We start from the raw sequence: 21,269 nt of genomic DNA, 5'->3' as shown, positions 1-21,269 counted from the left end.
TCAAAGTCGGGCAGGGCTGCCCAGGGTGGTGGGCACTCGGGCGGTGAATGCCTAATTAACTCTTAATTTACCCTCTAGTAAATGTTTAATTAACCCGTTGAGCAGAATTAGCCTCGGGCTCTGCATGAAGCCTCCCCGAATATGAGCACGCGGATGCCAGGAAGGGGTTTTTGGGGCGTGCTGCTCCAGCCCTGTCCTCCAGGCTGTGGAGCTGGGAAGGGTTGAGGTTTCCCGTGCCCAGCCGATGCCAACAGCACTGGGTGTTTACCAGCCAGGAATGCTACTCAGAGCTGATGGTCAGCAGTGGTTTGCAGTTAATACAAAGTCCAAGGCTCTGCTCCCTTTCCCTTCAGTGCACTTTGCTCCTCTGCAGTGCCTGGATAACATTAGTGCTAGCTAAGCTGGTCCAAGCAGAGCTGCTCGTACAACCATCAGCCATCGCCCTTCCTGCAAAGCACCCCTGTGCTTGGGGCTGCACAGCAAGCTGCCCCTGCCCTGTCCTGCTAGGCTCCCCGGTGCCAACCCCTTCTCCTGTGCTACACATCTGTGAATCTGAATTCACTCCCCACTCATCATCACACAACCACAGATTGGTTTGGATTGGAAGGAACCTCAAAAATCAGCTCGTCTCAATCCCCCTGCCATGCGCAGGGACACCACCCACTAGACCAAGTTGCCGCGGGCTCCATCCAATCTGGCCTTGAACACCTCCAAGGATGGGGCAGCCACAACTCCTCTGGGCAGCCTGTTCCAGTGCCTCACCACCCTCAGAGTAAAGAAATAATCTACATATGAACACTTCCTCTCCTGCTTTTGCTTCCTGCCCTAAACATTCCCTAATTACAGAAGGAAACACAAATCTTTAAACTAGAGAAATCTTATTTAGATTATATATATCCCAAACCTAATTATACTGATAATCAGGGAGGGTATGTGCTAACAGCTGGCCTGCACACCCACAGAGGAGCACAGCGTGACAATGGGAGGAGGGGGAACCCAAGCAGCACCCCCAGGCTGCTTGGCATCGCCAGGCATCAGCCCAATAAAGGCCCATTTTGAGGGGTACAGGAGCACAGTGGCAGCTGGGAACCCAAATTAAGGACTCAAAGAAAGGAACACCCTGCCCAGCCCCATCCCAGGAGCCTCAGCCCCAGAGCACCTTTAGGATTAGGGATGCAGCTGTCCTCAGGGGTGTGGGACACAGGACAGGATGCAGGGGAAGAGCACTTGGGGACTGCACAGGACGCATTAGGGCGTGATTAGGGCAGGGACCAGGGGTGATCTAGGTCACATAGAGAAACAAATATAGCATACAGGAATAAAAAGGGCCAGTCATGTGTCAATGGTTTGTGATGATTTGTCCATGTCCTGCACCTGATCAGTGCAGCCCGTCTGGTCTTCTCGTTAAACTCCTTTTGCACTTTGCCCTGCGTGAGGAACTCGTGGTCAGAGCACCACAGGGAGCTGGCTGCTGGGGGGCTGGAGAGGTTGGGATTGAGGGGCAGCCACTGGGCACTGCCTGAGCCCAGCTGCTGGCAGGAGATGCACTGTGCACGTGTGTAAATGCTTCTGTAAATACAGAGACACAGACTCAGTAGTGCACCTCCATCCTGCTCAGCTGGAGCAGAGTGTGGGATGAGGCTGCCCGTGCTGTCTGGGAGTGCTCTGTGTGGCCAGCCATGGCTATATTTAAGTGCAATATATTCAAAGTCACAGAATATTCTGAGTTTAAAGGGATGCCCACAAGGATCATTGAGTCCAACATGTGTGTGTGGTGCCTACTGGGAATACAGGCTCAGCCTGGCTATTGTTTGGGGCCGAGGATGCGGAGCCATTGCAGCCTCTCTCAGGCTGTCACATCTGGCACAGTGCATTTTTCTCCAACAGCAACCTGTTTAACATCCAACCACTACAATTTGCTGTGAGGATCTGGCAGTATTTCCACTCCAGAAAGCTGCAGTCCTGCCAGGAAGCAGACAAAAAGAAGAGAAACAAGATCTGGCACTCCTGCTGATATAGGAATTATTTTCCATTAGTTTATTCCTCATTAAATGAATGTTTTCATGCCCCTGCATTCTCTCAAAGCAGCAAGATCAATGCCCAGCTCCCATCTGTTTTCTTCTATGTAGGTCACTCTCCTGGGCTCTTGCACTGTGGGCAGGGCTGGGCAGGAGCAGGAGCTGACAGGAGAGCTGCAGCCGGTGGCCCAGCCCCGAGAGATTGTACCCAGTCCCTGCAGCCTCGGGACCACTGTGTGCCCCTGCTGCATCACTGCTGCTCTGGTCTGTGTGACCCAACAGCCCCAAACTACAGCCATGGCCCAGCAGCCTCTTAGAAACACATGCTCTGGTTGTAGAAAACAGTTTTCAGACTTTTTTTTCCTTTTGCCTTTGAATTATCTTCATCCTTTCTACATCACTCCACACACACACAGAGCTGGGAGCTGCCACCTCCTTGCTGCTGTCAGGCTCTTCCTTCTCATACCACCTGATATCCTAGGAAGGAGACCCCTCCCATCCAGCTGGGCGGCAGGAAGCTCCCCCAGCAGTAGTAGGGCAGGAGTCCCCACAGCAGCAGGCTTTTTCCTCCTTGCTCCTCAGCTCCGGCCCTTTATCCCTCAGGTGATGCTAGCACTAGCAGCTGGAACACCGCCCATAGGCTCCCAAGGATGCATCACCTCACAAATAAGCTCCTCCTTGTGAGGCATTTCTTTTTCATCATCCTCTGTACTACCAAAAAAAAAAAAAATCAGCAGCTGGGAGAACCATCAAATCTTGCTTCCTCACCCACCAGCACATGGCTGAAAGCAGGCAGCAAGCACTGCCCCAACACAGGGCCTAAATAAAATCCTTCCCTGCACGGACTGAGCTGCTCTACTCTACATTTAATGAGCAAAGTCAATTACCCGTCCTTACAGGCAAAGAGCAGGGATGAGCACATTACTGAGCCTGCCAGGGAAGACTGGCTCGCTGGTGGAACAGCCAGGTGCTCCAGCAGCTACTGGAATAGAGGCACAGATATCACAGAATCACCACAGGCCCAAAGAAGAGCTGTTCTGTGACAGAAGCACAGCGCAGGTTGAACCCGTGCAGCACCTACTGGGGTAACGGTGGGCTCTCAGGGAAAAGCCCACAGAACCCTCTCTGCAACCAGCCACCTCCGAAAGCAGTAAGTTCTCTATGCTGCTTGTCCCCGAGATGCTTCCAAATAAGATCCAGGACACACCTTTGCTTTTTCTATTTTTCATTTATTGTTCAGTACGGGACACAGGTGAGTTAAGACATCTCACAAGGGTCTAAGCTGGCAGGTTCCTTGCTGATGGAGCTCAAGGATGCAAGAGACTGTGGTTCCTTTTTCCTCCCTGCAGCACCAGCGGCCCCCTCTCCCTGCAGGGCTGCAGGGAAAGGGAGAGATACTGGCCAGGTGGGCTGTGGGCTCTGAACAGGTCAACGGGAAACTGAGGATTCAGCTCAGAGAGGAGACTGTCAAGACTCTGCCGAGACAGGCTCCTGCTAACAGGACTCCGACGTGGTGGGGGTGGTTAGCAGAACATCTACAACAAGGACTGTGGAGGGGGAAAGCCTGGAGAGGCCTCCGTACTGAGATGTGTGCAACAAAAGGTCCCTTCTTGCTTCCATTTCTTAACCACAAGGGACAGCTCCTCATGGGGTGCTTCAGTGTTTGGCATTGATAATATCCACGAACTCTGGCTTGAGAGAAGCTCCACCAACAAGGAAGCCATCCACATCATGCTGAGAGGCCAGCTCTTTACAGTTGCTGCCAGTGACAGAACCTAAGGAGGGAGCAGTGTTTTAAGGTCAGATGTGCCAGCTCTAGGAAAATGGGGCCAGAGCAAAGGCAGGACTGGCAAGGTACCAGCCACCTCTTGCAGACAGCAAGACTGTCTCCCATTTATCCAAGCAAGCTACCCAAACAAGCTAGAAGGTGATTCTTTATGCTCTCAAAGTCAAGAGTTTCCTTGCCAGGGAGAGAATGATGTACAACTGCAGCAACAGGTAGAGAAACTAAGCACTTCCTGCCCTGGAAAGTCGCTCCAGACTCACTTACCTCCATAGATAATCCTAGTTGACTGAGCAACAGCATCAGACACGTGGCTTTTCAGCCACCCCCGCAGCTTCTCATGAACTTCCTGAGCCTGCAATACAACGCAGGAGTCACACTGAGGCCTGAGGCATTCTGCACACAGTTCCCTTCCAAATACAAGGGAACAGATATTCTCTAAGTCACTAAGAATCTTCAGGAGATTCTCAGTAAGAATCTTCAGGAAGGTTTCCTGAGGGGGAAGGGTCAGTTGGTCATTTAATCGGCCACCTCCCTGCTCATACCTGCTGGGGAGTTGCAGTTTTACCAGTTCCAATAGCCCAGACTGGTTCATAGGCAAGAACCACTTTACTCCAGTCCTTCACATTATCTAGGGAAGAGGGAGAAGGTAGAGGTGAGCACAATACACCCATACTGGGAAGAGCAGAGCTGGAAAATGTCTAAAAAACCCCAAACCAACCATTTCTTTTTCCTCTTACCAGCAATAGCCTTGGTCTGTTCAAAAACCACCTTCTCTGTTATGCCAGCTTCTCTCTCATCCAGCTTCTCTCCAATACAGGCAATGACTCCAAGGCCCTCAGCCAGAGCATGAGCCACCTTCTGCCCAATCAACTAGGAATGGAAAAGAAACAAGGCAGCCAATAAAACAGGTTGGAGGTTTGTTTCAATTGCTCACTTTTCCAGTCTTTGCAGACCCATCTTAGCTGGACCATGTCTCCATTGTATGAGGCCACTCACCTCATCAGACTCTCCAAAAACATGCCTTCGCTCTGAGTGGCCTAGGATCACCCATGCAGCTCCAATATCCTTGATCATTGCTGGGCTGGGGAGAAAGGAGATGACTCACTGGAGGAAATTCACATCCCAGAGGCACCCTGACTTTACTCTCCGGGGCTCACCTGATCTCTCCTGTGAAAGCTCCCTTTGGTACCTTGTAACAGTTCTGTGCTGCCACTCCAATCTTTGCATCGAGTTTCTGACGGGCAAAGTCTAGGTAGATGGCGGGGGCTCCACAAACCACCTCTGCAAGGCAAAGCACCTTGTTACCCTTGTGACAGGAGAAGGGAAGAAACTGTACCCAGCCACAGATCCCAGCCCCAAGAGGTCATCCCTCTCTCCTGGGAAGGCACAGCCCGCCCCTCCTCACTGACATTTGGGGGGCCCTCTGCCACAGGACAATCCCTGCTATCCGATAACTCAACAGCAGGGAGGAAAGCCCTTTCCAGTGGGCTGGACACACGATACCAGGCCGACGGCCAGGTCACAGGGGTCCCTTGGAAAGTGCCCAGATAAAAGATCGGGTGAGAATCCCACCCTGCAGCCTGGGCTTGGCCGACCCGGGAAGAGCCGCACCGGGTTGCGCCTGGGGTTATAACCAGGTACGGCGGCGGGGCGGAGGCAGCGCAGCTCGGTTGCGGCGCGGTGCTCCGAGAGCCCCGTTCCCAGGGTGTGGGGGCCGGGCCGAGAGGAGGCGCGGGAGCCCCGGGACTGCGGGCCGCCCGCTCCGGCGGGGTCTCCGGGGATCGGCCGGGGCCGCCCCGGGGGTCGGCCGCACGTGGCGGCCGGGCCTGCGGGAGCCCGGATCCGGTTTCGCGGGTATATTTAGCGCCGCTGCCGCGGGGTTATATTTAGGCCCCCGCCGCCCTCTGACATTTGCCGCTCCCCCGCCCGGGCCCGGGCCCGGTCCCCGGCTCCGCAGGGCCGTGTGGGACGTGCGCTACGTGCGGGCCGCGCCCTCACCGGTGTCGGCGGAGAGCTTGGCGCTGTTCAGCGTGTGGATGAGCTCGCCCAGGCTCTTCTTGTCGCCGTTCATCTTCCAGTTGCCCCCCACGAAGAACTTCCTGGGCGCCATGGCGGGAACGAGCGGGAGCGGGGCCGGCACCGGAGGAGACGCGAAGGTCAGCGGCGGCGGCGCGAGCGGCGACCGGCGCCCCTTTTATAGCCCGGCGGCGACCGAGACCACGCCCCCGGACGCCCCGCCCCAAGCCCCGCCCCGCGGCAGAGCCCCGCCCCTTGCCCCGCCCGCGCTCTCCCGCAGCCGGCGGGGTCAGACAGGAGCCAGGGGGTATTTCCACTTTTATTTTGTCCCTCGTGGATTTTGGCATGTCAAGGGCGCACAAGGGGAAGCGCTGCTCGTGGCCCGCCTTGCTGCCCGCCCCACGCCCCCGCCCGACAGGGCGGGCAGGAGGAACCCCCCCTTCCGCAAGCCACACGTACACACAAGCCCCCTCCTCTCCTTCCGGACAGCAAGGAGGTGGCATCATCCCACCAAGCAGCGAAGCACTAGGGCTGTGTGTCACAGGGGGTGAGGACAGTGAGGACATTTCCTATAGAAACAGATATTCCCAACCCCCCCAAACCCCCTTCACTCATGTCCACGGGGGCTCCAGCCCCCAGTCGATTAGTCAGTGAACTCTTGTCTCCCCGTGTCTCCACAGAGAGGCCATGAAGGGACTGGGGAAAGGAGCAGGGAAAGGACCCTGCTCCCACCCTCACTGCCCCCACCCCTTTCCCCCCCACACCTTCAGCCCACTCTCCCCCCACCACACACAGCAAGAGGATGTTCTAGCTGGGAATCCGCTGGTAGAAGTAGATGTAGCCCAGATCCTTGGGGGGCTTCTCAGAAGCACAGACTTTCTGGTCGTTGTAGATCACCCACCTGCAACGGGCACAAGAGGAGCTCAGGCACTCATCTGCTCTCAACCCCAACCTCCCAACACGTCTCCAGCAAGGGGGCAGGATGGGGATTTAAACCAGTCCCTCAGTTCCCTTACACTGTGGAAATCCTTACCTGCCATCTTTCTTGATGTGACAAACATAATGGCCACACATAGTTGAAGTGCCCATGTGGCTGATGAAGGCAAACAGCTGATATTCTTGAAAGAAGGAGGGAACAGAGGATTGTCAGGGAAAGAGGAAAGATGTCTTATTCCCTAACGCCCTGTGCAAGGCCCTTTCTAGAGAAGGATCCCTCCCTAAAGGAAGCTCTGCTGGGTAATAATTTAGAACTGGATCCCCATCAAGTGTGACTGTGAGTTGTCTTAAGGCCAAGCATACAGGGCAATGGGAGATGCTAACTTCCATCTAACCTTCTCTCTTCCAACTTTTTATTTGGGCCATGGGTGCTGGGTGGGTAAGGCAGGGATTTCACCTCCCTACAGCATCCAGCAGCACTGGACAAATTCTGCTTTTTTTCGGTGGAAACCAAAAGGGCAAAAAAAGCCTCCCAGAACCACTGGATAAAAGCAGCACAGCCCTTCCTGTCTTTCACCTGATGGCACTTCCCCAACCTCTCTTATTGGCTTCCAGGTAATCTTCATCCAGCCTGAAGGGTCTAGACTACTTTGCCGTTCCTTCCCTCTTCCTCCCTCCCTGCTTCCACCTCTACAACCAGACCAGCTCTGGAATAGCTGCTGCTGCTAAAACATGCAGTACTGCATGGAGCAGGAATGACAAAGTAATGCTGAGTTTGCACCCCAAAATCCACATTCCTATGGCTTGGAACTCACTTCCAGGCCCATCGCGCACTTTGGGACCCACGGGGACGGATTCAGAGATGGACTCGGCTGCCGAGCGCCCCTCTGAGATATCCATAGCAGCTTCTGCATCGAGGTCATCAATGTGACTAAAGATCCAATCCACAGCACGCTCCAGACTGTTGTTCTGGAAGGAAGAAGAAGAAGACAGTGAACTTGAGAATTCCTGTTCCTGAGAAAATCCTTGCACTCTGAGGTCACCCGTGCCTCTCACCGTGGCTCTAAGCGCTTTCATTGCCTGGTCCCGGGAGAAGCCCATGGAGACAATGGTGGCCACACTGTCTTCTGAAGGAGGGTCTGGGCAGGCAATAGTTGACCCTGGCCCACTGGATCCAGGAAGAACTAACGGGTTAGCAAAGTCTGCAGCAGGAAACACAACACAGCTCAGAGTAATCAGATCTCTCCAAGAGTGTACAGCCCAAGTCCAAACTACTTCAGTTTTCCACTGGGGTAGTAGGACACAAGAACAGCCCAGAAGCAGTAAGCTTCACCACAGCCATGGCCTCATACCTGGATCATCCATATGTGACATGACCCAGTTCATGGCCGCCTCAACCCCGCTATTCCCTGTGTAATACACGGCTTTACGGCAGGCGTCCATGGGAAAGCCCATTTCCACTAGCTGGATAATCACCGACTCATCCAGCATGGGTGCTGTGGGGAGACAGAAGTTAGAGCCGCCCACTCCCACCCATCCCTGCTGGCTCCATGTCATCTTGTGTCACGCAGCCTCCGAAGCCACCACTTCCTAGCTTTATTTCACACCAAGTTCCATCTCTTGGCTTTTCTCAGCCACCTTTCTTCTCCAGAAGAGCAGTCTCACATACAGGCAAAATGATTCAACCCACGAACTCGGGAGCACTGGCTCTTCTCTAGGCTCTGAACCTGACCTCCCACTGTGGTTTGTGAAAATTAAATACCCCTACCAATTAAATCCTGTATAAATCCCAGCTCTGCCTCCTCTAAATGCACCGGACATGCCACCCTATCTTGCACAGAACAGGAATCAACAAACCCCCTTGCATAACACCCTTGCATAACAGGCATGCAAGGGAGGCAGCTGGCAATCGCTGACAAGAGGACAGGGAAAGTCTGAGCAAGTGGGAAACTGCTAGCATGGGACACAAGGCAAGGAGAGCAAGGAAATGAGTCAGGCATCAGGAAGAGAGGAGGAGAATCACTAACATGTCGGAGAGGAGAAGTGAGGGGAGCAGAAGGAGTCGTCGTCCTCGTTGCCATAGAACCCCAGGCTACCTTTGGGCTCATCTGGTGTCACCAGTGGGGGTGCGATGTCTGGCATTTCTTCTTCTCCTTCCTGCAGCCCTGTTCCCTGCAGTGCAGAGATATCCAGCTCCTCTGGCATTTCAATGGAAACATCTGCAAGATACGGTCTTGCTCAGCCTCCATGCAGGGGCAGAAACGAAGGACTCGGCTGGGAGACCTAGAAGGGTAAGTCCCTAGGGATGCCTGCGGCAACTTTTGGGATAGTTATTTTTCTCCTGGCACTAATGACCACAATATCCATAGGTGACTCCCAGTATCTATATGCTCTGTACTTCTCATCCTCCTTACCGAGCTTTTTGGGCACCCAGTCCAGACCGAAAGTGAACTTCTTGATCTGGATGACCAGATAATCTGGGAAAGAGGCGAACCGTGTCGTTCTGAAAGAGACACGAAACATTTTTAAATACCTTGTCAGCAAAGACTGAGGGCATCTAGCTGACCCAAGAAATCAGTGAGTAGGACAGAGCCATGTCCTGAGCAAGTTGGGGGATACACCTGTCTGTGCCGCTCTTCTGTGCTGAGCTTAAAGCTCCTCAAACACAGAACCATTTCTAAGGCAAAAGCCCTGACAAGATGAAATGGAATGCAAATCATGGAGATGAGAAAAAATAGAACATATTCTCTACCTTCCAATCCTGTATTTTACAAGCCTCATCAGATTTTGATTAATTGAAAGTCTAACCCTTAAGGAATGTAGTGGAAATAACATATTTTATTAGACCAACAGACACACCTGCAGGAACTGTCAAGCTTTCAAGCACAAGAGCACTTTTTTGGATATGAAACAGAAGCAGTGAATTTTAAGTTAACTAAATTTGATTAAACATTATTTAGTTAGACAATTTGAGACGGAAAGTGTCTGGAGTCTGTGAAATAGAGGGGAATGTTTGTGAAGGGAGAAGCACCTGTAAGTGAGACATACTCACTACCAGGTGATAATTGCAACATGCTGTAGAACTAAATTAAGTGACAGTAAAGTGTTTGAATACAACTCAGTAAAAATTAAAACAAAATTTTACTTTTCAATGTGATGTTTGTTTATAGTAGCAATTGCTTGATAATGGAGTATTTGTTTAATAATTTAATTCATTAATTACTCCATTAATAATGGAGTATTGAAAAGCACTTCCAACTCTTTCATGGCTTTCATTGCAAAAGAACACTCAGCATCACAGCAGAAAGCTGCTCACATTTGTAGTCTTGTCACTTCAATTTTGCACTGTTGCATGTGCTACAAGCAGTGAGAAAAATTTAAGCTGTTTTTTAAACCTTGCTACTCGCATTTAAACAAGCTTCTTTCAAAGAACTCATGGATCTGCTACACTCAGTGTTCTGCTCAAATCTTCAGTTAAAAACAGTTAAAAACTTGAAGAAATTTTAGAGATACTGCAAGATCAGCCTCATCATACAGTCAGTACAGATTTCAAAGCTAAATTTTAAATTTACAGTAAGAGCTACTAGTTTTCTGAAATATCACTGTGTTTTTGTAGCCTCTCAGCAACTAAAATCTGATGGCTAAGACTTCACTAGCACTGCTGCTCTGCCTGCCAAGGGTGACATCCAGCACTGATGGACTGATCCCCTCTCTGCTTCAATGTTCTATGGACCCAGGGTGTGGAGGACTACAAAGCTTCAGTAATGGTTCTTCCCCCAAGCCACGACCAGCAGTCCCCAGAGATGCAGCTATAGCCAGTTCATCACAGCTTAGCTCACACACACTTACTTGAGAGCCACAGACTTGGCCTGCAAGGCTGTGCTCCAGAAATCATCCACCTGCTCTGGAGCTCCATAGGCCTCTAGGCAGGAGCTGAAAGGCACCTTGGCTCGGACCAGCTCAGGCAGCGGCTGCTTCTCCTCCTCTGCCTGCCTCTTCTTCTCCTCATACTCCAGCAGCTCATCTAGAAAACAAAGCAGAGGAGTCAAGGACCGCCTCTAGGCACCTACAAAGTGACTGGTGTAAGCTACACCCAGAGGCAGAGCAGGCCTATAGACACACGCCATCGAGAATGGAGCACAGCTTCCAGAGCACAGTTCTGCTAGTGCAGTCACTCCTGCTTTGCTGCTGAATCACAGCCCAGCTTGTGGTGGCCGTGGGGAAGGCTCTAGAGGGACATCACTGTGTCACACCACCTCTGAAGATATCAGCCCGATCCCACAAAATCAGGACAAGGCCTCAGAAGTGGCGAAGAAGTCCCTTTCTCATTTAAGGAGCTCTGTAAGAATAGTACAATATACAAACATAGGGCTTGCTACTGTTCTGGTGCTGGCACATTACTGACCTTTGTTGAGTGCAGCATCCATGGGCACAGGCAGCTGCATAATATAGTCCACACGTTGGGTATATTTCACCTTTTCTGTGGCCAGGCACTTCAGCTTCTCCTCCACCAGAAAACGGAAGACCTCGTTAGGGTTCTCCGAGCTGCGGCAGTTCCTCTATAGAAGGACAGATGCAATATCAGAATGGCACAAAAACTGATCTGCAGTAACAGTGATGTCACACAGCACACGGCTGAAGAGTATTCACTTCTGTACCTAGTACCTTGGAAAAGACAGCAAAGAGGAAACTAAAGCCAGCTTCTGTACTCCAGGAAGCCATGGCGTTCCTGCTCCTACAGAAGGAACTTTAGACCTCCAGCTGTGCCACTCCCAAAAAAGATTTCTCCACGGAATCAGCCCTGAAAACATGGCCAAGCACCTCTCCTTCTCCACCTTGGCAGGTGCTAGATGGCCCATTTCCCTGTGTTTTCTCCCTCTCTCTGCTCCGATTGCCAGCTTCTCGCATCCACTCCTCACCCCTTGCTGTGGGAAGAAAATCAAGCTGGACTTTTCCATGATTTGCCAGATAGACTCAATCATTACCTCCACCATGTTGATGAAGTGCAGAAAGAATTCCTGGGCATCCTGCTGTCGGTTAGTGGAAAATTCTGGGTGTCCCTTTCCGATGAGGGACTTAAACATGCGTGGAGCAATGCCATTTTGCATGCCCTGCAAAGAACAATGTGGAAGAGGAAGGTGGTCATAATTTGCCAAGTAGATGTCCTGGCATGTAGCACTCTGTTCTTAGCCATGCTTTTCTTCAGGTGACAGGCCTTGCAACAAGCCCCAGCACTTGTCTTCCAAAAGGGTTCTCTCTCCTTTGCCACGTAGCACACACAATACCTCATGCAACACACGCATCAAGAGGATGCTGTATCCAAGCCTCACCTTCTGATCAGGCTGCTGCTCCCCATCTGCAGAAGCTGGCCTTGAATACTCCCCAGAAAGCAGTCCATGGCCCAGTTTGGCTCTGGAATGACAAAGTCACTGTTAGTATTAATGTTTCTTCAATCTCACATGCTCCAGGGGCCACATCAACCCATCCAGCTTTAACACTGCCATGGGCTGGTCTGTCTCACAGATAACAACTTTCTCTGCTGCACCAGGCAAGATTATCTTATTGTGGTCTGCTCTCTCTGGCCCCTGGAGACATCACTGACTTCAAAGTTACCAGGCCTTTGGGGTGCCAATCTCAACCACTGCTTGCACACTGAGTAGAACAAGAAGGAACAGCTGGTGCTGAGCCACACAGCAGCTGCGCAACAGCCAAGCTGAGCTGCAGCCTGACAGGGGAACGGAGCAGTGTCTGACTGTGCAGGAGACAACAGGGCACACAGAAATTGTCTGAGCCAGAAATAGCACTGCTGTGAGCAGACTGATCACGTTTTCCCAGAGGAAAGATTGACTGCATCAGGCACTTAATGGACAAGAGTATGTGCTCAGCGATTTCCTCCTATGCCCAGGCCCTCCTGCTATTCCATTTCACTCCAGTCCTTCCCCATCATTACTGCCATATTGCCATTTGTCTGGAACCAACCAAACCTTACCAATTCCTCCCTTTGTGCAGGCAATCATCTTTCTGGCTGTCCCACCTCAATCCCCTCTCAGTGAACACCTCACTCCAGGCTGCCCAAATTTAGAATCCTCCTGTACCACTGAACTCCCTGTCCACAAACGCCACTTTCCATTCCTCTACCCCGAACTTCCACATGCTTGTTTGAGAGCAGCTGCAACACAGACTTGACGTACTTAAAATGCAACTCCCTCCCAAATCTTGTCTTCCTCCTTCTGCATATTCTCCTGCACAGTACCCCTTGAGGGAAGCCTTTTTAGGCATACATAAGTTATCTACTGAGAATAAAGCCGCCTAAACCTATGTATCCCCTTGCTCTTTGCCATCTCCCTTCACTACAGACAGCAAGCCCCTTTTAACTGTTATGCAGACAGAAGCTGCCTCCCAGAAATCTCCCTAATTTAACAGGCACAACACACATAATACATTTCAGAGCCTCTCATGAACACAGGGCACGCTCTGTCCTCTCCACCTAGGGCATTCAGCTCAACTTCCTTGGCTTAGATCCTCATTGATCATTGAGGATCAGTGTCTCTGGTGACAGGCAAGGAAAGAGAGGTGAGGCTTGAGGGAGAACCCTGGAGCAAAGCAGCACAGAAGAGATGCATCCAGGCAGTCTCAGCCTTCCTTCTCTCACCAAAATTCTACGTACACTTGCGTGCTGAAGTCCTGTGTGGGGTCCGAAGGTGCACTTTGGAATATCTTCTCCAGCTTGTCCACATACCTGCAGAGCAAAAGGGACCAGTTTAAGCAGCTTCATCTGGTAAAAATGCAGTTCTCAGCATGATTACTGCCACAGAAGCTCCCAGCTACAGCGGATCTTTGTACTGATCCCAGACTAATGGAAAGGAGTGGTTAAGCTCACTTACTTTCTCTGGAAGTCTGGGATACTGAACAGCACCTGCATCACAGAATTGAGGTAGCAACTGTTGCCCAGGTTACGGATACCAGTGTACCCAGGCCCATAGAGGGGCTTGAGTTGAACGCCAGACTCCTGGATGAGCTCCCACTCGCCAATGCGCTGGTTCATGTCTATTTCCAGTTCTGTCATTGTCTTGTCTGTCTGCGGAGGGAAAGAACAGGGAAATCCTCAAAGAAGACTCAAGGCAACATCAGAGGTGTGAAAATTGGAATGCTGTAGAGAAACAGAGTCAAATCCATGCTGTTTTATTCTGTAAGTAGAGGAAGAAACAAGAGTTGTTTCCATATATATGAATACCTGGGACAGAAAGAGGAGGGAAAAGAAATATGGGAGATATCTGAACCATTCCCTAGAAAGGGCATGGAAACCACACAACAAAAAAGGCTCAGCACTAGGGAGCCTCCCTGCCCACAGTACTGACATATAACCCCAGGGAAATAAACCTGAGGGACATGAAGGAAAAGCAAAAAGGCAATCAAAGAAGAGAGGCAGATGAGACAACTTTGTGTGTGACAAAAAATCCCAGAGTTTCTTGACCAGGAATGGCTCTGCATAGCCACAGAAAGCTGGAATCCACCTAAGGCACCTCAGAGCTGCTTCTCTCTCCCTCTGGGCCTATGGAGGACACCACTTCCTCCTCACCTTCTGCATCTTGAGCATGTCAATCCCAAAGTGTGCCAGGTGTTCTGCCAGGTTGGGATCCAACACCATGTCATCCTCATCATAGGAGTAGACATCTATGCAGGAAAACAGAAAAAAAAAAGGAACTTATAATGGCCTGTGATCTCAAATTCACAGCTGGATGAAGAAAGCACTTAGAACTGGGAGTTTTGACAGACTGCCTCATTGGACTTTCTACTCTTCCTCAGCAGGATAACATAACAGACAGAATATTGAGATTCCTCCTAAACATGTGACAACACAACTTTGTCACTGATCAGGGTACAGAGGTACACTTATGCCAGAAGTAAGGAAAGTGGGTTACTGTGCCATATACTCTCTGCTTAGGATTTGAACACACGATTCTTTGATAAACACCCAACACAGAAAATCAAATGGTAACCTGGATAACTATTCTAAAAGCTCCCAATTACAAGGGAGGGGCAGAGGAAGGCAAGGGTTTTTTTATCAGCTCGTTCTTTGCCTCACACAAGGAGCAGGTCAGAGTAGCAAAGTTCACAACGGGATGACACTGCGCGTTCCAGGTCACAAGATGGCAAACACCACCCTGATACCTGCAAGAGATCTGCGTCAGCCTGAGAGGTGCCTGGCATCCCTAAGCCTGGGAGGATCCCCCTTCTCACCAGCCCCATCAGGAGTGATTGTTCCCAGTTTCACAGCCAGCGGGTAGCCGGTTTCTCGATAGTGCTCAACTGCGTGGTTGTTGCCACCACTGCCGTCGAAGTAGCGCCGACCACAGAGGATGGCTCCGTCGGTCATGTTCAGCCACAGGTTCTCCTTCATGTCACACTTGCTGCACTTCCAGCCACTATTGGCAAGGAACAAAGAAAAAGAGATCAGATGGAAAACCTCTGGGTTCTACCTCCCAAGCCCTCGCCATTGCTGCCCACTGCAATATCTGTACTGTAAATGATCTCATTCCTCTTCTACTACAGAACACTGAGAATCCTGATATACCCTAGTGTGCCACCTCCCCTGAATCTACTGTGACAAGGCACACCTGGAGACTCACAAAAGAAGTCTCATCTGCTGCTGCAGCACAGCACAGGAGAAGGGCCTGGGACACAAGTTACACAGCAAGTTCCAGTACTATGCTCACCACGGTGGGATGCGGACATCGTTCTGAAGCTGGTGCAGGGAAAAAGCGTGTTTGGAAACGCGGCGAACCTCCCCATCCCAAGCCTGCACCTCCTGCTTCCGTGAGGCTGAATCTGCTGTCAGGATGGCCTCAATCGCACTGGCAATCTGGAATCGGGACAGCAGGAGAAAACATGAAGGGCTGGCCTACCATGGTAAAGGCACAAGAACCTTCCAGTGCCACAACACTCCGCATTTAGGCAAGGTGGTTGGGACCTTTGGGAGCCTCAGTCACACACAAGGCAGAACTCTGTAATATACAGCACTGTGTAAGTGCAGAGCAACCCTGGTGACTGCCAGCTGAGATTTCACAGCAGCTCTGCAGGATCCCTTTTACAGGGCAGTTTCCTTCCCTGTAATGGTACATTTCCTCATCAACAGTAAACACAGCCAAACTTACTCTGTCTTTGACCATGTCTGGTAGTCCCTCCAGCCCATCACGTGGAATATCCAAATGGTCCGGCAAAATCACTATTTTTACATCTTCATCATATTCAAACTTTTCTTCTGTGATATCAAATCCACCTTCTACACCTACAAGAAGAAAAAACATTGTGGAAAAAAGAAAAAACAGGTGAAACCAAAGAGCTTGAAAAGCTTCTTTCCCACAGCTTACGTGAAATAAGGCACCATGACTAAAACAACGACCTAAATCAGTGATCCACAATCTTTCTTCCACTTCTGGATTCCAGAGCTTCTGCTGGTGCTGTGGACTTCACAGGAACAATTACAAGCCTAGTGACAATAGATTTTGTTTTTCCCAGCTCTTTTTACAGATGCTTAAAAACAATCTCCAGACTCTGGCTACAACCGGGAAGAAAACCAAACCTCCTCTAGAGAGGCATTGGCCAGAAGAGAGCCAAGATAAAGCACTGGTATTCAACCTTAACCAGAATACTCAAGACAATGAATGGAGATATGCATGAAGAGATCATCTAGTAAGCCAGGGCAAAGGTCAGGTCTATCAGCATCTTTAAGAAGCCTGCCTCTTTCTTGTCTTTTCCAGAAAGGACAGTCTAGAGTCCTGCACTCAAGCAAGAAGAACCAGGAGCTCCTCTGGAACCAGAACATCCAGAATTGCAGAAAAAGTCTGAGCAAAGGTACAGTGATAGTTGTTTCTATGTCCACCTAGCTGTGCTTTCCAGAGGTTGCACCAGAAACTGGAGATCCATACATGAAAGGTTATTTGTCAGTTGTAAAGAGTCATCATGGATGCCCACCAAAACATCTGCAGTTCTGCAGATTCCCTCACCTGCAGTTTTTTGATTATATAGGTACTCAGAGGAAAAGCTTGGCCTTCTCTGTTCTGCAGGTATTCACATCCTACGTCCCAAAAGGAAACAGGCAGAAGACACATGGCTTATTAGCAGCCTAAACCCCCTGTGTTTTTAAACTGAATTTCATTTATTCCCGGAAAAACTGCATGCTGTGACTGCAATAATCTCTGCAACAAACATCTGAACATCTGCAGCTGCAACAAATCTCTGAAGGGAGGAAAAGCTTTTGCTGCTCAGTGCCTCTGCCTCAAGAATCCTGAAGTGCAACACAATTCTGACAATCACTACTGTATTTCCTTAAAACATTCTTGTCAGAAATATCCAGTCCTGTGATATCTCCTGCAACTCCCTCCTTAGACACCTACAATTTTTACACTATGCACAAACTGCTACGTATGAACACAATGATTTTAGGAAACAGTCACCAGCATCATGCAACAACATACCTAGATAATCCTCTTCTGCGCCTCTTGAGCACAGCCCAGAGATTTCCTGTCACCACTTCATAGAGTAAAGCAACAGACAACCCCCCAGGGCATTACACAATTCCTGAGCCCTAAACAAACTAAACCAGACTGGTGAGGTCCCCTTAGGTGGTTATGTGAGCCTTCTGAGGCTCCAGATGAGGAAGAGGGTCTATAGCCACCAGCTTGCCCTGAGCTACACTGCCTCCCTGTCCATGCTAGTACCTAAGCACTACACACCAGGAAAGTCCATCTACCAACACGCAGGCACAGGAGGCAAGCACTGTAGATCTTTCACTGAGAGGGGGAAGGGAGGTACAGAGAGGTCAAGGGCTATATTTTGTTCACAAATCTTTCTTGTACTTTAAAAAAAAAAAATCTCCCCTGTCAGGATTAGCTATACCACCACAGTTCAGCTAAAATGAAGATAAAAAAAAAACTTCTCCTGAACTTGAGACCACTGTCTCACACGGCTAATACTTTCTTTTATTCTCTCCTGCTCCATTCACACCACTACACTGTTATCACAGGCCGCTTGATAACATTTGCCAACCCACTGAAAACACTTGTTGCAAGACCTCTGTAAAATTCAGGATGCAGAAATAACTCATAACGCAGACCAGGCCTCATCTCTCCCAAAGCAGCATAATCTCATATATACACAAAAGCGCTGGCTATCTAAAGAAACAGAGATTCCAGCCTCAATTTTGCTAGAAGTGATCTTTGGGGCTCTATTCAGCTCACCAACGAAACAGGGAGCAGCTGCCAGCCTTAATAGTGTTGTTTGTGCTCTGGCAGTAGACGAGTCACTGGGCGTCTACACCAGGGAAAAAGTGAGCCAAAATCAAGACATTCACGGTCCAGATTCTGGATTTCCCTCTAGTGGTCAGCTTCCAGCAAGCCAAGAACCTCTCACTGCTACAAATGTTCCTGTTCCTTCCTTTATGTGTCTCCATAACGGCTCAGAAATTACCAGCTGAGACTGCTCCAAATAAGCAGCATCTCCACTGATTGCCACGACAGCCCTCTCAGTCGGTGAAAGACAGTAATGGGAACACCGGCCTTGTTCTTCCAAAAAAAGGAATATTTAAAATATTTTTTATGTTTTAATGTTCATACGTATTTCCTCCAGCATCAGCCTTGTAAGACATAATGAACCAAAAAATGTTAACGCAGCATTTCCCATTAATTTCCTCCTCATCTGTATCAATAATGCTAGTTCAATATCAGAGGAGTTTAAAAAAATAGTTTATCTGCCAGGACCTTCAAGCTTACTTTTCTCAGACATAAATTTTCTCAAACTTACTTCAGCCCCATCTGGGCACGTTGTGTTTAAGCAACAGTCCCAGTCTGGTGATCCCCACACCAAGCTGAGCCAGGCATGCGGGGTTATGGCAGAGGATAAAAAGCACGTTTACACACGGAAAACAAGATGCAACTTTGGACACAGAACACAAGTACCACCTTAATGACTGTTCTACAGAAACTGCTCACCCGAGACACACTGGAAAACATGAAGTCTGAATTTGGCCAGGGATACCAGCCAAGAGGAGTAAAGCAGAAGAGACAAACCAGACAGCTCCAGAGGGCTGGCTGAACACAGGGACCATACAGTACATAGGTGCTTCCTTACCAATAGCCAAGCGAGTTGGTTTCTTCCTCGGGGGGTCCCCAGCACTGGAGTTGGTGTCTTCTTCCTTCTGTGGCATTGAGAAGAAATAGGGAAATTAGAGTTCAGGGGACAGGCACACTGCGGCAAGCCTTAGGGATTGAAACCAAACTACTCTGAAAACAGACAGGAACAACGTGGGCAATCCATACAACAGCTCAGCACAAGCAGAACTGAAGCACTGGTGTCCCTTAATTCACCAGGAAAAACAACAGCTGTATCTCAGGAGAAAACTCTGTGTCTGATGGAATACACAGGCACAGCCCAGCTCTCAATTTCAGAAAAGTCTGAGTACATGTATTTCTATTTTTTACCGGTTTACGTGTTCTTTTGAGGTGCAGGTAGACTCGCTGGCCTGTTTTCTGATAGTGCTTTTCCACATACTGCTTCCCAAAGCCCAGGAACGTGTTCATGCAGATATACAAGCCGCCATCTGACTCCTGGAAGGAAGGAGGGACAAAACTGAAGGGAGGTGGTAAGCAATGGCATTCCAGCTGCTAGGATAGGCATGGCAGACTAGTCATTATTTGTTAAGTCATGGCAACAGCTCATTCCTACATAGCAGCCACAAGTAGCTAGTAAGAAATAGGACAGCAAGCCCCAGCCTGGCTGTCCCAGAAGAACATCATGACAGGTAATCCTGTCATGATGATATATTTAAAAAACTATTTATGTGTTCATTTATGGGAGGATGCTACCAAATCAGGAAAGCCTGAGTTTCCACAAGAGTTTATCTCGTAGAAGGCCCCTAGCACACACAGTTTCCAAGTTCAGAGCATGGTACAATCATTACCAGCAAAACTGTGGCACCCTGTCCAAACACATGACTCCCAGTGCCATAGGGAATGCTGCCAAGCTACAGTGTGAGGAAAGTTAACAGACCACTGTTTACTTTTGCTGTTGTGTTCAAAAGCCTGTGAGCAGCTTGGACACAGATTCAGAATGTGCCCCCACCATCCCATCAGCAGCTGGAAAACACCACACTCATTCCCCTTTCACACTGAAGGGGCAGGGGACCCAAATGCAGGGGCTGGAAAGGAGGGAAACCACTCAGAGGCTTTCAGAAGCTGCTGGGACTGAGACAGAGTGGGCAGCGCAGGGTCAGGCATCACTGCGGAGCTCGGGGAGGGCAAGAGGGCCAGGATGCCATGTGCCGCTGCCTCGAAGGACCCGTATCTTCCAGCTGCAGCCCATTTCTGCCGGGCTGGGGCTCAGCCCGGACGGGCGCCCGCGAAGAAGCTCAAGGGGCACCGCGCCCTCCCGCTGCCTTCGCCGCCCCTTAGGTCCACTTAGGCCGAGCGGGGGAAGCGCAGGGATGCCAGCGGGGTGGAGATGGCTGGAGAAGGGACCACTGCCATCTTAATGACACAGCACGGCCTCGCCTCCCGCCTGCCGGGCCACGCCGCGCGGCGAGGCCGGGAAGGTGGCTCAGACCCGGGCAGGGCGGGACCCCCGGCACCCCCCCCCCCCCCGCCGCCGAGGGCGGGCCCGGGACGCGCCCGGCCCCCGCCCCCCGCTGGACTGTAAGTCCTGACGAGCGCCGGCACGGAGGGTTCGGGCCGGGGGCGCTCCCTCTCCAGGGGCTGCCGGCGGGCCGGGCCACCGCTGATCGGGGCGAGCGCCCTGCCCACGCCCGCCCCGGCCCCAGAACTACAGCCCCCAGCGCGCCGCGGGCGGGCGGGCGGGGCGCGCCGCGGCGCACGCCGGGCGTAGTAGTCCGCAAGGGCCCCGCGCGCCGCCCGGGAACGGCCGCCGCGGCCACCGGGGAACCACAAATCCCGTGAGGCCCCGCGCGGGCGGCGCCCCGGCTGGCGGCGGAGTGGGAGCCGGCCGTGGCGGGAGCAGCCCGGGCGGGCGGGCGGGCCGGCGGCGGGGCGCGCTTACCGGCGTGTCGAAGGAGAAGGCGCACTCGTCCTTGTGGACGCGGTCGCCGGCCTTGGGCACCCGGATGGACGGCAACACCGACAGCAGCGCCTCGCTCAGCTCCGCCATGACAGCGGCTCACCGCGGCACCGCCCACAGCCCCGCCCCGCCCAATCGCTGCCCAGCGCGGTCAGGCGGGTCCTAACCAATCGGCAGCGAGGCTGGAGGCCGGACTCGCCCAGCCGACCCGCCGGCTCGTCCAATCGCAACCGCCCTTCGGCCATTATGGGAGGCGGTGCCGGGCTCCTCCACCAATAACGGCGTACTGAGGGGCGAGGGGGCGGGTCCGTCTCTGAAGATTGACAGCGGGGCGAGGCGGGACGTGACGGGCGGGGACTGCGGAGCCGACGGGCTGGCGGGGCGGGGAGGTGGGCGTGGCGCGGCGAGCCCCGCCCCCTGCGCAGCGGCCAATGGGCGGCGGCACC

The 21,269-nt window shown here is 51.5% G+C and overlaps 2 protein-coding genes across 3 annotated transcripts; both read right to left on the bottom strand.

Moving 5' to 3' along the window:
* Positions 1 to 3,226: 3,226 nt before the first annotated feature.
* Positions 3,227 to 5,991, bottom strand: TPI1 (triosephosphate isomerase 1). The gene is made up of 7 exons (XM_038147598.1): positions 5,803 to 5,991; positions 4,962 to 5,085; positions 4,801 to 4,885; positions 4,542 to 4,674; positions 4,347 to 4,432; positions 4,069 to 4,156; positions 3,227 to 3,793 (listed from the first exon to the last, which is right to left on the bottom strand). Exons 1-7 carry the CDS (start codon positions 5,912 to 5,914, stop codon positions 3,675 to 3,677), a joined length of 747 nt encoding a protein of 248 aa, XP_038003526.1. The 5' UTR covers positions 5,915 to 5,991; the 3' UTR covers positions 3,227 to 3,674.
* Positions 5,992 to 6,120: 129 nt separating this feature from the next.
* Positions 6,121 to 20,963, bottom strand: USP5 (ubiquitin specific peptidase 5). Of its 2 annotated transcripts, none has more exons than XM_038147575.1 (20): positions 20,806 to 20,963; positions 19,236 to 19,361; positions 18,886 to 18,952; positions 15,912 to 16,045; positions 15,474 to 15,619; positions 14,998 to 15,182; positions 14,336 to 14,430; positions 13,641 to 13,834; positions 13,424 to 13,495; positions 12,087 to 12,168; positions 11,742 to 11,867; positions 11,162 to 11,315; positions 10,606 to 10,780; positions 9,171 to 9,259; positions 8,784 to 8,975; positions 8,109 to 8,252; positions 7,813 to 7,958; positions 7,572 to 7,725; positions 6,854 to 6,938; positions 6,121 to 6,721 (listed from the first exon to the last, which is right to left on the bottom strand). In XM_038147575.1, exons 1-20 carry the CDS (start codon positions 20,911 to 20,913, stop codon positions 6,628 to 6,630), a joined length of 2,568 nt encoding a protein of 855 aa, XP_038003503.1. In that variant the 5' UTR covers positions 20,914 to 20,963; the 3' UTR covers positions 6,121 to 6,627. The 2 variants fall into 2 exon arrangements, with proteins under 2 accessions (XP_038003503.1, XP_038003513.1); XM_038147585.1 differs by having other exon boundaries at positions 8,853 to 8,975.
* Positions 20,964 to 21,269: the final 306 nt, after the last annotated feature.

Source organism: Motacilla alba, chromosome 1, assembly GCF_015832195.1.
Source record: "Motacilla alba alba isolate MOTALB_02 chromosome 1, Motacilla_alba_V1.0_pri, whole genome shotgun sequence".
NCBI lineage: Eukaryota > Metazoa > Chordata > Aves > Passeriformes > Motacillidae > Motacilla > Motacilla alba.
The sequence above is the reverse complement of the archived record's forward strand: the minus strand, read 5'-3'. Positions and strand labels throughout refer to the sequence as shown.

What these genes read in the sequence shown, in the direction of transcription:
- TPI1 (XM_038147598.1), bottom strand. Translation starts at nt 5,914, where the DNA reads ATGGCGCCCAGGAAGTTCTTCGTGGGGGGCAACTGGAAGATGAACGGC. An exon ending in CAAGCTCTCCGCCGACACCG is followed by an intron (nt 5,086 to 5,802) that starts GTGAGGGCGCGG and finishes TTTGCCTTGCAG; the next exon opens with AGGTGGTTTGTGGAGCCCCC. An exon ending in AAACTGCAACTCCCCAGCAG is followed by an intron (nt 4,157 to 4,346) that starts GTATGAGCAGGG and finishes GTTGTATTGCAG; the next exon opens with GCTCAGGAAGTTCATGAGAA.
- USP5 (XM_038147575.1), bottom strand. Translation starts at nt 20,913, where the DNA reads ATGGCGGAGCTGAGCGAGGCGCTGCTGTCGGTGTTGCCGTCCATCCGG. An exon ending in AATCACTCCTGATGGGGCTG is followed by an intron (nt 14,431 to 14,997) that starts GTGAGAAGGGGG and finishes TTTCCTGCATAG; the next exon opens with ATGTCTACTCCTATGATGAG. An exon ending in TGAAAGCGCTTAGAGCCACG is followed by an intron (nt 7,726 to 7,812) that starts GTGAGAGGCACG and finishes TCTTCCTTCCAG; the next exon opens with AACAACAGTCTGGAGCGTGC.